Genomic DNA, 15,929 nt, shown 5'->3' with positions numbered 1-15,929 from the left:
CCAGATCAGAAAATGCAGTTTACCTACAAAAACATGAATCATGGTACTATTGGTGTATTACTATTAGAGTTATCAATGTTTCTGATTGATTGATTGATTGATTGATTGATTGATTGATTGATTGATTGATTGATTGATTGATTGATTGATTGATTAATTGAATAATTGATTGTTGACTGACTGACTGATTGATTGATTGATTGATTGATTGACTGACTGACTGACTGATTGATTGATTGATTGTGACCTCTACTTTTAGAAAATGAGTTTAGAAATGTTTTTCAATTTAAACTGAAATTAATACTATCATAAATTGTTACATGTAGGGTGATTTGAGAGTGTTGTTGTGGTAACTATATGCCTATGACTTAACCTTTGGTGTTTGTAACTCTATGAAGTCAGGCTTTGAAGGGTTCAATTAAGAGATAAGATCAGAATGTTTGGAGGAAATCAAGGCTTAGACTACAAAGATGGAATTCTGAGATAGTTTTGGAAAACAGTACTTAAGTGATCCTGCTCCTTCAGGAAACACTTCAAGTTTCAAGTAGATCTCAGAATTTGATTGATTTTTCCCTAACATTTGTGCCTTCTATGGTAAACTTTAATAATCAATAAAATTACCAACATGTAATTTACAAAACTAGAAATTACATATTTTTTTCTGTGTATTTGTTCTGGTGTTTTTGTGTACATCAGAGCAAAGGTCATGGGTCAATATAATTTGCATATGCTAATATAGAGCTCTGTAATTACAAATAGTCTGCATTGGCAAGTAACAGGGAAGCTATAGAGGCATTTTAAAACCGGAGTGGACATTTGTTTGTGAATAGTTTGTTTTTTCATCTGATTACAAAGTGAATGCTTCATTTCAAAACACAGCTCTTCTAGCATATCAATACAATTCGAAAATCTAGGCATTGTTATACACATTTCAAAGGGGCATATTGTTCAGTGTGTGCTTTCATTGTACAGGCATCTCCATTCACTGTGGCCGTAATATAATAGGCAGGCTTTATCATTCATTCTACGCATGACAAAAAACCACCACAGGAGTGACTCATACTGTGTTACATGCTTCCTTAAGGACAACCGTGATACAGTTTAGTTTAGTGTTAGTCAGGCCGGGTGTGGTATCTCTCCATGTACAACCTGGCAGTCCTCAAATGGAGATCTTGCATGTTCCACGCTCAATACGACCATCATATTCGGGATACCGACTACAGCACTACCGACCTCGATCAGTTAATTTGGATTATCGAAAAGCAGATGTGAGTAGAGTGTACTGTTAGCTGTTTGATTTGTGATTGTCCCCTCGCAATGTTTAAGCATTGCTTATACATGGAGTTGTTTTCGGTTCATTTCCCTTTAGGCTAATATCTGCATAGGTACATGGTGCCTGGCGTGAACTCATGCTGGTACAATTTGACAACACCGTTTTAATCATCTCTACAGTTAGTTGTCTAAATTGGTAAATAGATAACTTTTAATGAATCAATTAGTCGTCTGTGTAAACTACCACAGTAATGGAAATCGAATAGTGAGTGAATTTCAAACATTATGGAACAGACAGTGTCTAGAATTTTTTTTTTGAAATGAGTACAGGCATGTTTAGAAGCCATTTTGTGAATTTTGTAAATTGCGTTATGAGTAGATGAGGATACCTGGGTGCCCAGACAGACAGTTGGTAATTAATTAAACAATGAAGGCGAAATGGTGTGAACGGTAAGAGTGTCCAGTGATGGTGGGAAATTGGTACCACTTCACAATGTACCTGCATTTGGTGAATTTCCATACAAATAGCATCGTGTTTGTTTTCTTGTTACATGGACAATCCTTACATGGACAGTCGTTCCTTCAATTAGACTACACAAAGGTGTTGTCTCATTATTGTTTTCCATTGTGACTTATCTATACACAATGTTGAACTGAACGGAATGAACTTTATCGATGAAATCAACATTGTACAGTAACATGTACATGCTTATCAGCATCTTGTTCACAACAGTCACTTCTTTGTAGCTCGTCAATGTCAGATTTTACTGTGCCATGTCAGTTTCACTTTTCAGTGTCATGTAAGTTTATTTCGACACAAAGCAATTCAGACTCATAGCAGTGTACATCTATTCAAAATGTGACTTTGTTCTGTGTATATTTCATACCTAGCTGTTACTCTGTTGGTCATTTTATCATCTATGCCAATTTCATTCTCTGTGTGCCATGTCTATTTCAACTCAAAGCAATTCCTAGCAAAGCCATACACAGTCACTTTTGTGCCACGTACATGGTATTCCAAAGTTGTAATACTTGTATATTAGTATTCGAGGCAAATGTCAGTTTTGCTCCATACCTAACTATTCAATTATTATCATCCATACTAATTTCATTTTGTGCACGCCATGTTGTTTCATCACAAAACAATTCTAGCAAGGGCATATGTATTCAGTGAAGTAAAAGTGACAAGAGAAAAGGTGGATTTGTGAAGGGTAAACAAATATGCAAACTCCATTAATGTACCGACTCAAAGTTAAACAGACAAATACACTTAACTTGAGGGAACAAAAAAAAACCACAGGGTCAACTCTCAGTAAAAGATGCGGTCGACATCAAGAACTGTAGGAACATTGTATTTTATCACTGGGAGGAACAGCTGACTTGCCCAGTACGTTATGTGAAAAGTAACACACAATTATAGTTAGATTATGTTGACTGGATTCAGGAATTGTATGTATTTCACAATGAATCAGTGAAAGTAGAAGTTATTAGAATATATATATATATACGTTGTATATCAAATACTGAGCATGTTATACTCTTGAAATTTTGCAGAGAATTATGAGAATAATCAAATTTAATTTGTTTGCGCTTCTCCTTCATAGGGGTCATAAATAGATCAATGTTGATATACATGCAGACCAGAAAACCAATTAAAGCATTGCTTGATTATCTCATCAATCTAGACTGTAAGATAGTCATGTTGTTCAGTCCTGTCACGCTTATGAGTTGCCCATCACAACTACTAAGGGACAATCATACAATGTCGCACATGCTCAATAAACAAACTGTTTAGGACAAAAAACCCTTCCCTAAACGAAAGTTCACAAGTGTGACATCGACACTTTTATATATGATGTAAACCATGATGAAAATTGTAGTGGTCACATCTCTACGTTTGTTGCAATGTAAAAACATGATGGTAAACACATTAAAATACACCAGAAACAAATCAACTTATCAACATCTCAGTAGTAAATACAGAACCTGTTATCATTGAAGGCATGAAAGTTTTTGATATTTGGTTAGAAATGTGAAAATGAAGTTCAGCAATCGCATTGATGCCAGACCCCTAAACGAACAAACTTCATTTGTGTGACATTGTGCGACCGTCCCTAAACTGCCCAATATTCTGCACACTGCAATCAGATTTGGTAAGTGCTGGCTAATAGCATGGCACAAATTGCCATATCTCATAGACTGCTTAAAAATCAACCATACATTTAACTGTATGCTGTGTAAACATGTTTATGCATGTAGACAATTCAATCATTCAAATAGGCATATTTGGTGTGACATAATTTTATGTAACCTCTCTTAGAGTAGACTGATTGAATCTAAATAAAACTGCTGAATGTTTTATTTTCAAGGCATTTTGTCAACAAAAGTAGCTAATTTGCATGTATCCGTTTTATCTGATTAGAAATTATTACAAAAATAGTCTTGTGAAACATTTTGAAAGGTTCATACAAAAATAAATCGCAATTCAAAGTAAAGGTTTGATATTTCAAGAACTGAAAATATTTAATTTATCTTAGATTATATCACAACAGTCTACGTGTACATTTTCCCCTTTTTTCAAAAAAAAAGAAATTTTTTGCCTTTCTGTAAGTAGCTGGTGAATTTTAGCTGGTGATTCCATGGAGTTTTTCAATCGGGTTTCACTCCTCAGTAAGATATGTGAAAGAATATATTTTACCATACTTCTGTATCCCTACTGGGTTTATGAAATATTAATAGCGAAATACTATATATGGAATATACAATGTGTAGTGTGTAGTACGCTGATGATGCCGATAATTAAAGTATAGATTTACCATAGGAAGAGGAAACCAGTATACAAATATAGAAACTAATTGGGATTGGTTTTTAGTCATCCTATGATCATAATGGAACTACCCTTGATAACACAAAGTCTACCAGACTGTCATGTCTGACTCACATAGACTGAATTATTTAATAGTAGGTGGAGTGCATATAATATTTGCCTTGAAGTGATGTACATGTATACTCCTAGATGACTGGTATACACATGTATAGTTAATTTTACAGTTATCTGTAAGGCTGGAATTTATATGACAGCGTTTTCAAATAAAAAAAGTGTAATTCAATGTTTTTTCTTTTTGATGTATTTACATGATAAATGTTTTTTTTCACAATTTTAACAAGGAAACACCAAAAATGGCACAGATTGAAAATGGTGATTTCGCACACATGCAAATTAATGTAAAACAATGGTTAAATGGATGCATACATACATCATCTGTGGGGGCCAGCATTTTCGAATTGTTCCATTTTTGGCATTTTCAAATCTGTCCGTTTTCCGGCTCTCTAAATTATTATGAAATGTAAATGAAACATCAAATCTCTCAATTTAAGTCTCTCAAAATCTTACTTAATGTAAATGTCAACATTATTGGCATCCATTATTTTTCTCATTTAGCAGATTTCTAAAGCCATACCAAACACACTCTATTCCAACATTCGCATATTTTTTGGTCAAAGTTTAAGCATTACCAGCTGTTTGTGAGTGTATGGATGTTTTCATTCTAGTTGTGTTTATTTCTAGTGTTAAACCCAGGCCAGGTGATACCTATTCTAGTGTTGTCACTTTCAACATGATATATGTATTTCTATTGTTCTCCCTTAACAATACCACCCAGGCTCCTGCATTAGAAAATTGTTTTTACCATCAATTACGTTAAACGACACCTTTTGTTTGATATACTGTATATCCATTACTAGAGCCACTTACAGTATTTGTTGGTTTTTATAGAATTCATAGAGGAGTTACATGAATATTAAGATCATTTTTAATGACAAGAAATATGGTCAGGCTGTTGTAAATGAAAAGTACCAACAGTCCAGTATTGTGTATTGATATTTAGCATTCATATTTAGTATTAAAAGATAAACAATTCTGAGAATTATTTTTCCTCTATAATTTAATGAGTACTAAAATGATAGCATATTAATCTTATGAAAGACATCATACCCACATTTTGGTTTCATTGGATGTCATTGTCTGGTAGCTCCACTGTTGTAAATTGAACTGGTGACATCATTTTCAGAATTTTACATTTAGAAAATTCATACCTGATTATGTACAATAAATGTATTTTAGTACAAAATATATTCTGCATTTATTTACTCTCTGTATATGTACCAGTATATATATACGTGTGTTTTGTTGTCTGTGAAGATGTGTTTGTACTGTATTTTACGCCAAATTAAAAAAAGAAATTGTTTCTGGTCAGCGTCAGTCTTTTTTGTTTGTGTGTGTGTTTGTCCAACCCTGCAGTCTGCAGATCTGGGAAAACACAAAAATAACCCTCCCTACTTCAGTGAAAACAAATGCAGAGCCAATGATGAACAAGCAAATGAGAACTGTCCCACTTGCTGTAAAGTACTAAATAAAAAGAACAGAAACTGCCATAAATAGTAGACTGAGTGACAGGTTTGTTGAGAATTAAAAAAAAAAAATCATGTCGTCGCACCATTTTAGCCAAACTGTCCTGACCAGAAACAATTCTTTCGTCTTTTTTCGTCCTTACTAGTAGTAGTAGTATTTTTTTCAAATTCAACTCTTGACCCCAAAATCTATTTCTAAATTTCTTTTCAAACCATGGTTGTGATATACAGTTTGAAATCCCCTCACTAGTTTGAGGTCAGGCACCATATGCCAGTATATGATGGCTCTTTATTCTCCTGTTACTCAGCTAGAAACAAGGTCGAAGTCTGAAATGAAATCAATTATACTTTTCAATATTTATTTACACCAGGATAATGAATATGAAGAGAACAAATTTGTAGATAAATGGGTAATTTATTTTGACCCAAAAGGCTGTCAGAATTCTCAAAGAATTGTATAGCGTGTTAATTTTTCAGTGTTGATATACAAACAAATACTGCAGTTACATTATATGGATATCATTGAATATAATCGTATAATTACAAACGAATACATTACATATGGCTGATTTTTGAATATAATTACTTTTAAATTTGATGTTAGTTGAATAGAGATGTTGCAGTAACAGAAATAAATTCCAAATGAAAATTTCTGTAACATGTTTCATGCCTTCATTTCAAGCTATCCATCACTAAATATTTCAGAAATAAATGACAAGAAATTAAGTTGATATTTTCAATGGACAGCACTTGCTGTACTAAAAGCAATCTACTTTATATTTATGGCAAAAATACATCTCAAATTCTTGACACCTCTTTCAAGTTTTGTTTAATGTTTTCGAACAGAGTTTTGTGATTGTATCATGTACAGATGTATATGTATGCTAGCTTTTATTATCAAGATCTCAGCAAAAGTTTGAGATTTGCTTTTCCAAAAAATGTTTTGACTATTCGAGTAGAAATTTTTATATGATTCTATAAATCCAGAGTCCATGGACATTTTTTCAGGTATGTTGGAATATATATATTCATTACTAGCCTAGAATCCAAGCGATCGCCAATTTTGAATTTTGATTTGTCTCATGTTGGGGAAGTAATGAATTCAAACCCCCAATCGGCATGGATTCCAGACTAATCTGTTACCGACAAACTACACGTACCTTTCATAAAAAGATATTGTATCAACGGAATTATTGGATTCAAGAATAGATGTGTCATGTTTCTTAACCCCGACTTTTTACAAAACATGTAACATGGCCATTACCAACATCCCTCAACCACTTCCTCATTTATTGTGTTCAAGGTGTACAGTAACAATAAAACTGGTACATAGAGGAAATTCAGAGCACCACAAATATCCTGTTTTTTACAAGATTTGCAAACAAGATATTCTATAGATAAACTAATGAAATCATACTATGACTAATCTAGATAGTATTAGATCATAGAAATAACTCATTTCTATGGATGAAGGTAGAATGCACGTCAGGCACAAATTTCCCTAAAAATCAAAGTTCTTCAATTTTCTCCAAACTTTGCCATTGTGAGAATTTGTTCCTAGTCCTTTTGAAATAATAAAAGAATTTTTGGGGTCCACAGTCATATTTTCAATGAAAATTATTCAAAATCTTTTATTTTTTCACAGAGTTAACATAGTATTTGGCAGCCATATTGGATTCTAAAATGACTAAATTTTGGGTATATGTGTTCATACGAATCAAGAATAAATAATAACTGTAATCAAATAAATCACTGTTTGGTGCTGGAAAAGGATGCTGTCCAAAATGTTTATGCCAAAAATAATACTGTACTGCATTCATCAAGTTTAGAGAATTTCAGAATGGCATTCTCTTCAGCTACATGTATAGTCCATTTTAGAGTAAAAATTTCAATCTAACTGGATTGTCTGTACTAGTATTTCAATGCTAAGACCATATAGCAAGATAATACCAGAATCCCTGCACTTAAATTTACAAAGTCAATAATACAGGGCTTAAATGGTCCTTCATTGGCTTAACTGTGATATAAGTTGTTTACATAATGTTTGTTGGCACCATAACTCTTACAGGTTGTCAAGGATTGTAACAAGGAATGTCTGCAAGACAAGAATTTTAATGTCATTGAAAAGCTAATAGATAAAACTAAATCTATTAGATTACTAATCTCGTATATATATAGTTCTAAGACTACAGATTAGTTATTACAATCAGAATTATGGAATACCTTCTCATATAAAATATCGACAACATAAAGCACCTTGTTGTAATCAATAGAACCTCATTCTCCCAAACCTGAGCTGATATTTCTTTCGCGACACTGCAAAATATCGATCTCTTGACAGTGCACCTTGGATGATGCCGTAAAAGAGGCTGTTGTTTGTAACAATTCGTACCTTAATAGTTTACTCATTAGTGTTAAAGAACACACTGTGACAATATTATGTTGACGTTGTGCAGTGTAAAAGAGAAACTGGGTTAATCTGAAGTAATACTTGAATTTCATATTTGTGAATAGTTTCAGATTTCAGTATGAAATCATGTTTAGTTTTATATGCATCTATCACTTGATGTATAAAGATATCAAGGCTATGTCATCACTGTATGGTGCAAAGGTTGTGAAATTCATACTCCATGGACAAAATGAAATGAACAAAGTATTGCTTACGTATTTTAATTAGCAATACTGAATTATTAATGTAAATATATTAGTATGATTGAAATTTTAATTAAAAAATGCAGTGAAGTATTAAGTAATCAGTATAGCTACAATATTTTTAGCAGTAGAACTCAATTCATGCATGGGAAGAGAAAGAGTTTGTACAGAAAGAGATATTAAGAAAATATTAATTAAAATCAAGTGAACAAATTATTGATGAATTGAATTTATTTATATTTTTAACACTGCAAATATTTACAGTTTTCTATACATCCAAACATAATATTAGGATGAATTTAAGTTATCATTTTAAGCAAATTTTTGTTTTAATTGGATAGGAATCTTATTACTTTAAGAACAAACTCTGGATAAGTCTGTGTTTTGCCTACATGTTTTGCCTACATGTAGCCGTGTGGCCGCTTGAAAGGTCCAGTAGTTGTTTCTGCCTATGTAATATGCTCAACAGGTAGTAAGTAGAGTGAGTCTGGTGCTGATTGGTTATGTAAGCAGACCACAGACTAGACTTTTCAGACTAGCTGTAATACAACGCAAACAAAATCATTAAATAAATTCAGTTTTTTTCATCGTACTCCTCAAAAAAAGAGAACCTAATCAAACTATATTGCCTGTCAATGTATCCTTGAGAAGTGAAAGTAGAACATTAAATATATTATTTCTTAACACATGTTGTTTGTCAACGTCAGACCATCAAAGTTGTAATGTAATATTACCCAGACTAGACAAACTAGCAATAAAAATGGACTTGTATGAAAAAGATGTCTGGCCACTGGTTTCTCTGCATGCCACAATTTTGATCAACAAAGGTCCTAAGAATGAGACAGTCCAGTCATTTCAATTGTTGTAAACTGCTTGCAGGAGATTTTTAGGCCAGTCACTAAGTTTACTACCCTTTGTTGGAATTTAGTGTTGTCTCTCCAAGTACAGGTTATAGTAATAATTGTTGGTTAGACTGAAATTGTGATCGCAGTCACCCATAGATTTTATTCACATATTAAAACTTTTTCTGAGACTGTTTTGGTCTATCTGTGCTGTCTCCTAGTACAAGTAGGAATATGTAATGTTTTTGCGAAGGTTGGGAACCCGGTAACAGAAAGGTGTAAAAATGGCCGATGTTTCCCCATAGAGTCTATGGTAATTTTGTTTGGGACCACAGGTAAAATGACATGGGAACGTTGGTAGATTTTACCTACTTACATGTAATACCACCCTTAGCAAAAACACTGATATGTAATGGTTAGTATACGATGTAGTCACAATGTATTACTGCCTATGTACCATCAGCATCACAATGCCATGTAATTCTTAATCCTAGAGTACCATGGTAAACCCCATCAAAAGCATGCAAGGGTAGTTATCCATTGTGGCAAATTTTAATGAGTTGAAAAAATGTGTGTTAATGATCCAAGGCAGCAAGCCCCATGTGTCTGGATGTAACCATTGTAATGTAGATAGTACTAATGGGAATAGTGTGTATTGTCTTAGCACCCCATACTAAGACTGAGTGTTGTAAATTTAGATCACTCTTCAATATAGATTGTCTTAATTGGAATGTTCCACATTGTGACCGCATAGTTTTCTTCCATTCAGTAATCACCTATCTTTTGTCTTATAATGGAGCACAATAACCCAGAAGCTCACTGGCTGTTTTCCCTCCTCCCAGTTCCCATGGAGTTAGAATTCCCAGTGGTTATTTCACTACATAAACTAAACTCTACTCCCTTCAGAACCGTTCTCCACATTTGTTGTTTTGCCTACACAGAAGACAATTAATGTTTTTACAATTTCAAAACTTCTTCCTGTTTATCCCCCAACCCTTCAAAGGGTTGTGTTTGCCTTCTCAAAATTGTACTACAGTCATTCTAAGTCTAGTGGCTGTCTGTGGCATCAAAGGGAGACTCAGATCTTCGAAGCCATGGATAGCACCTAGACTAGAGAGATCTTCAAGACATGGATCGCCTAGACTAATAAACTATAAAGTTACGGAACTTCTCCTTTATATGTTGTCGTTGCAGGCCAAAATTTGCCGCTTACTTGGTACAACCTAATATATGAAAGTTGCAGATAAGATCTGTATTCTGTCGATGGAGACAAAAATTACATCTCACTTTCTATCCTGTGCATTTGTTGTAGTGTGAGATATACCAACTTATGATACTCCTACCAGCTTAAAGTTGACAGTGAATACACTGTCCTAGTAGCCTTGAATTAAACCCTTTTTTTGCTGAGCACTGCTTAAACCCATTGTAACTACTATACTGAATAAACTTTAAATCTGAAATACCAAAAAATGATAAACAAAGACAGAGATTGCTTTGAAACTCACTTATAGTCATGAAATAAAAAAACCCCACAAAAATTATGCTTTCACTAGTTCAGAAATGTTTTATTGAGAAAGAGAGCATAGTAAGAATTGGTTTGTGAATGTACACCTCTAGTCTGGATACCAACATTTGTATCAAATCTTAACTAACCCCTAAAGATATGTAAAGAAATGTCGTAAGATTTGATGAAGAGTAGCACTGAACTAGTAGTAGTACATCTCAGCCTTGAGCAAACAAGTCTTGAATCCATGGTAATCTTACCAGCTGACTGAAATCTTGTAAGATAATCCTTTCAGTGTCAAATATCATATTCCATAATGAGCAAAAAGTTATTTCATTGAAACCTTTGATATTAAACTGTCATGTATATTGTTGACAAAGATCAGGGAAACTGCAATCATTTGAAGCTCATATCGAATTGTTGTCCAAGAAAGTACGAATTATCAAAGTGGAGGATATAATCTCAATACACAGAAGCGTACTCCTGTAGGGATCGATAGCAACTTTTTGATTATAGCTTGGGGAGAAATGATTGAATGCATGCAGTCATACACGTCTACACAGGTGTGTTTGAAAGTGACGACATTCAGGTGACTGGCCTTTAATACAACACACAGTCCATTGGGCTGGCCCCATTGCATAACAATGAATGTAACTCAATATTGTACACCATTAGAGAACACTGGCTCACTGCCCGGAGAGTGTTTATTTCACTTTCTCTGTTTACTCACTCTCTAAAGCCTGTCCTAATGCAGAGACCTTGCCAAAACATGTTGATTGCCTAGAGGTCTCATATTAGGGTGGTTGACCTGGTTACAGCTATCTGTTACTAAGGAGATACATTTCAAATGAAATGAACAACAGGGTATTGTCTACACCAAACCAGTGCTATCTGGTAACATGACATGAATGTGTAGAAGTCTTTGTCTGGTTAACATAAGGACTCTGAAGTTGTCAGTGAAACTCACAAAGGTTGTAAATAGTGTCGTCAATTTAATTAATTAATTTCAGAATAGTAAGGCCACAGGCTCAAAGAGCAAGTAGTAGTACAGACACTTCAGTTCATCAAGTGAGATTTCACCATACTTTCATTGTGAAATAAATAAATGAAGCTACAAGGTTTGAAAGGTATACTACAATATGGAGCATTGTCTTCACAATACAGTTCATTCTATGTAATATTACTGAAAATTGTTTCCATTGAATGACTTCTGCTTCCAGTCGAATGCTTCAAGTAATGTAGTAGATTTGTCACTGCTGTTGCTACAAATAAAATTATGAACGTGAAAATTTTGCTGATGTCGGATGTAATCTAAAACATACTCGTAACCTTTGAGGAAGAATAAAATACACAACAATATTCAAGTTTGGGGGGGGGGGGTGGGGGGGGTGGGGGGATATGCCTTTATGTTTACACTATGTAGTAATTCATAGATGCATGCAGCCATCTTGTTGAAAAGTTGTTGCAAACAACCAATCAGAAATCAAATATGGCCACCATTGATAGATTATGGGTACTGATGCATGGGAGCTTGAATACATTATACAAGTAACCAGTTTGTCAGAGTTATCCCACTCTGACCAGCACTCTAAATATCACAGTTTAAATATATGTATGTGTAATCTCACACACAAATTTCAAGAAAATTGAAATCAAGAGATGATTTCCCACCTCACAGTTTTTCTTGCCGTATGTGAAAACTGACAGTAATACCATAGGTGGTACTAGTCCTTGTGAATTGATAACCTATTCTTTGTTTTGTGTATTGCAGGCTTTAATCTACCATGATGGTAATCTGTACTCAGGGTCAGTAGAAGCTCTCATACAACATGTAGTACCAACAGCTAGCTACTATCCAGATGTAAGTTGCTCGTCATAACTCTTGTTAAAGTGACAATATCGATGAGGATTGGGTATTTATTATGGATTTTTAATCTATAAAACAATTTTATCATGGCTTCCTACTTGAAAAATCAATGTGAACCAACATTGACCAAAGTCTCTTATTGTAATGCAATAAATTGCAAAAGATTAAAATGTATAAAAAAGATTGTTATTGTGTGTACAGTAACAAAGATTTGACATATTTATTAATGTTTAGTGGCACAGCAATAAATTGTTCAACTTTATGTCTTCACTCTGAAAGCCAAATAAATTTGTGAAATGTTTGTCTTTTACTTATCATATTATGCTTATTTTGTTTTTCAGAGAACATATATATTTGCATTTATACTCTGTAGTAGATTATTTATCAAGCCATATGAATTACTTCAAGAAGTCTGCCAGGTATGTAATCTAAGTATAAAGGTGACTCAGTCAGTGGTTTCACCCCAGATTCTAGGTATTATAGGATTTCAGTGTACACAACTGTTTGTGTGTCTATATGTGTCTGTATGTATGTATGTATGTATGTATGTATGTATGTATGTATGTATGTATGTATGTATGTATGTATGTATGTATGTATGTATGTATGTATGTATGTATGTATGTATGTATGTATGTATGTATGTATGTATGTATGTATGTATGTATGTATGTATGTATGTATGTATGTATGTACGTACGTACGTACGTACGTATGTATATATGTATGTTTGTATATATATATGTGTGCATGTGTACATACATACGTACATACGTACGTACGTACGTACGTACGTATATATGTATGTTTGTATATATATGTGTGCATGTGTAAGTGTTTGTGTGGCCATGTGTATACATGTCTATGTGAGTATACAGTATGTGGGTCTATGTATATGTTTGCATGTGTAAGTGTATTTGTGTATGGGCATGTATATGTACGTATGCACACATGCATGCATATGCATGTGTGTAATTTGATGTCTATTTATTACCATTATGTACTTATATTTTTTTTTTGTTTCTTTCCAGTTATGTATCTTACAACAGAATCTTCATGATAGGATAATAGATAGAGAAAGATTTAGTAGATTTGGACCAAATATTGTACAGTTGTTAAGGTAAGTCACTTACAAAAACCTTTCCGTACAATCTACAATGATATAATAATGTGACTTTATAATACACCTTTTCTCCTGAGAGCTCAAGGCACTCACAATTATTACCCCTGGCAAGGATCAATGGCAGCACAACAGTACTTTCTCAGCTCCCAGGGGAGCTATTATGCCATTACAGGACAGGGAGGGAAAGACAGACTGTGACAGAAGCATTGTCATGTGATGGGTGGAGGGTGGGGATGGACAGACATCTTGATAGAAGTATGGTCACCGGATGGGGAGAGTAGGGGTGGGAACAAGCAGACTGGAAATTAAAACATTTTCAAAATTATTTTCAAAGTTCTTAAAGTTTCTATGAAATAATTTCAGAACAAAGTGTTGCCTTTCTATTTTCTATTTACCGTATTTATCTTTTGCTCTTTTGCCCCCTATGATCTAAGCCCATCTGTTTTTGATTCTAAGTAGGAAACTGTTTGACCTGTGTGAACAATGCAAACATATGTCTCAGTATGTCCCAGTTTTGTACTGCATTCAGATTTTAGTAACCTATGACCAGCAGGCAGACTACCTTATGCTATGCTAAGTCAGTTTTAAATTGTGGAATTTGCAACTACATGTAATTGCTAAAATATCTAAAATACCATAAGTTCTCAACAATTTAAATTGCTGAATTTACATGTAATTGCTAAAATATCTACAATTGTATCAAGTTCCGAATGATTTCAAGTGGCCATATGGATAACAAATGGTATTTATTTTGGATTTTTATCAACTTTACTATATTTTCCTACTTGAAAAAAGAATGTGAATTTACAGTGAATGTGAAATAACATATACCAAGGCCTTGTTTGTAACTCAATAAATTGCTATTAAAAAAAATGTGACTAATCTTTGTTATTGCATGTACAATAACAAATGTTTCGGACATCTTCTAGTTTTTTGCAACTTATTGAGTTACAAACATGGACTTGGTATATGTTGTTTCACATTTTTTTTTTAAAAAAGGAAAACATAATAGAGATGTTTAATGAATAAAAAATCCAAAATAGATACCCATTTGTCATCTGTATGGCCATTTTAAATTTTGGTATTAGCGACTACATGTATGTGTCATTGCTAAAATAGCATAAATTCTAAGCCCTATTCCACCCAATACTACCAGGTGACGTCAATTTAAATTACAGGCCTGTTAATAAAAACCTTAACAATCTAAGTTTCTTACATGTAATATCTAGACTGTAGCTGTATGGAGATGTAAGGGGAGTATTCATGTTTGTTTGTTTGTTTGTTTTTTGTTTCAGTGAGTGGACAGAAACTTTCCCCTATGACTTTAGGGATGAGAGGATGATGCGACACCTAAAAGACATAACTCAGAAATGTGCCTCCATAGATCCCAGTCTTCGTAAAGGTGTTGGACAACTCATGCAGACATTGATAAGGAGGGTCAGTAATATTTTGCTACTTTCCACAGACAAAGTCAATGTTTGAAGTCCTCACAAGCTGCAACTTCTTGCTGTTGATTTTTCCTGTTGAAAAATACATCACAACTTTACTGGAAACAGTTCAGTTCTTCTGATTAGCTGATTTGCATAATGACAGAGTCCTTGCTATGTCTGGGCCAGAGATATTAGGTTTTGTGATAAACTGATTAGCATAATGAAAGAGCCCTTGTCATGTCTGGTCCAGAGATGGTAGGTTGTGTTTAAAAGCCGGCTTTGGCTTAGGATTATGTGCTAGGTGCTAAATATGGTTGTTTGGCAGAACTATTGAAAAAGTTGAACCTTAACAAAAGAATGACCCTATGTATTCCATATGAAGATAACACTTTTACAATGGCCTGGGATTGAAACATGGCCCTTTAAAAGTGTTAGATCACCATAGCCATCACAATAGTAGTCTCGGAGAACTAATCGAAGATTGCAAAATGGCAAAATTTTGTAGTAGTGAAATTATCTAGTACAGTTTGTTCTTTGTCTCTGAGATGACACCATACAGCCTACGTGTAAAAACACATGAATGGTAAGGAGCCTGAAGTGCATAGTTTGGAACACCTACATCTAAAAATTTACCTATTGTCTGACTTCATTGTTGATCTGGTCATAAACCAGCCATAGCAACTAGACATATATATCACAGTATGATGGCATTTGAACCAGTTTTACCACTAAGCACTACTAGTGTCATTGAGTATATATGTTCAATGTTGAGAATATGTATGGGAACTTTTCATTTTTAGTACATGTTTAATACTGGTGTCAAAAATAC

General features: G+C 33.9%; 1 protein-coding gene across 1 annotated transcript in view; it reads left to right on the top strand.

Moving 5' to 3' along the window:
• LOC144452107 (ras-GEF domain-containing family member 1B-like) overlaps positions 1–15,929 on the top strand; it is a 91,692-nt gene that overhangs the window by 68,289 nt on the left and 7,474 nt on the right. The window contains exons 9-12 of the mRNA XM_078143122.1: positions 12,452–12,541; positions 12,889–12,966; positions 13,579–13,667; positions 14,966–15,107. Of these exons, the coding sequence (XP_077999248.1) occupies positions 12,452–12,541; positions 12,889–12,966; positions 13,579–13,667; positions 14,966–15,107 (399 nt within the window). The remainder of the gene's footprint in view (positions 1–12,451; positions 12,542–12,888; positions 12,967–13,578; positions 13,668–14,965; positions 15,108–15,929) is intronic.

The sequence above is a fragment of the Glandiceps talaboti genome, chromosome 22 (assembly GCF_964340395.1).
Source record: "Glandiceps talaboti chromosome 22, keGlaTala1.1, whole genome shotgun sequence".
NCBI classification, from domain to species: Eukaryota; Metazoa; Hemichordata; class Enteropneusta; family Spengelidae; genus Glandiceps; species Glandiceps talaboti.
This window is presented reverse-complemented; position numbering and strand designations above follow the sequence as displayed.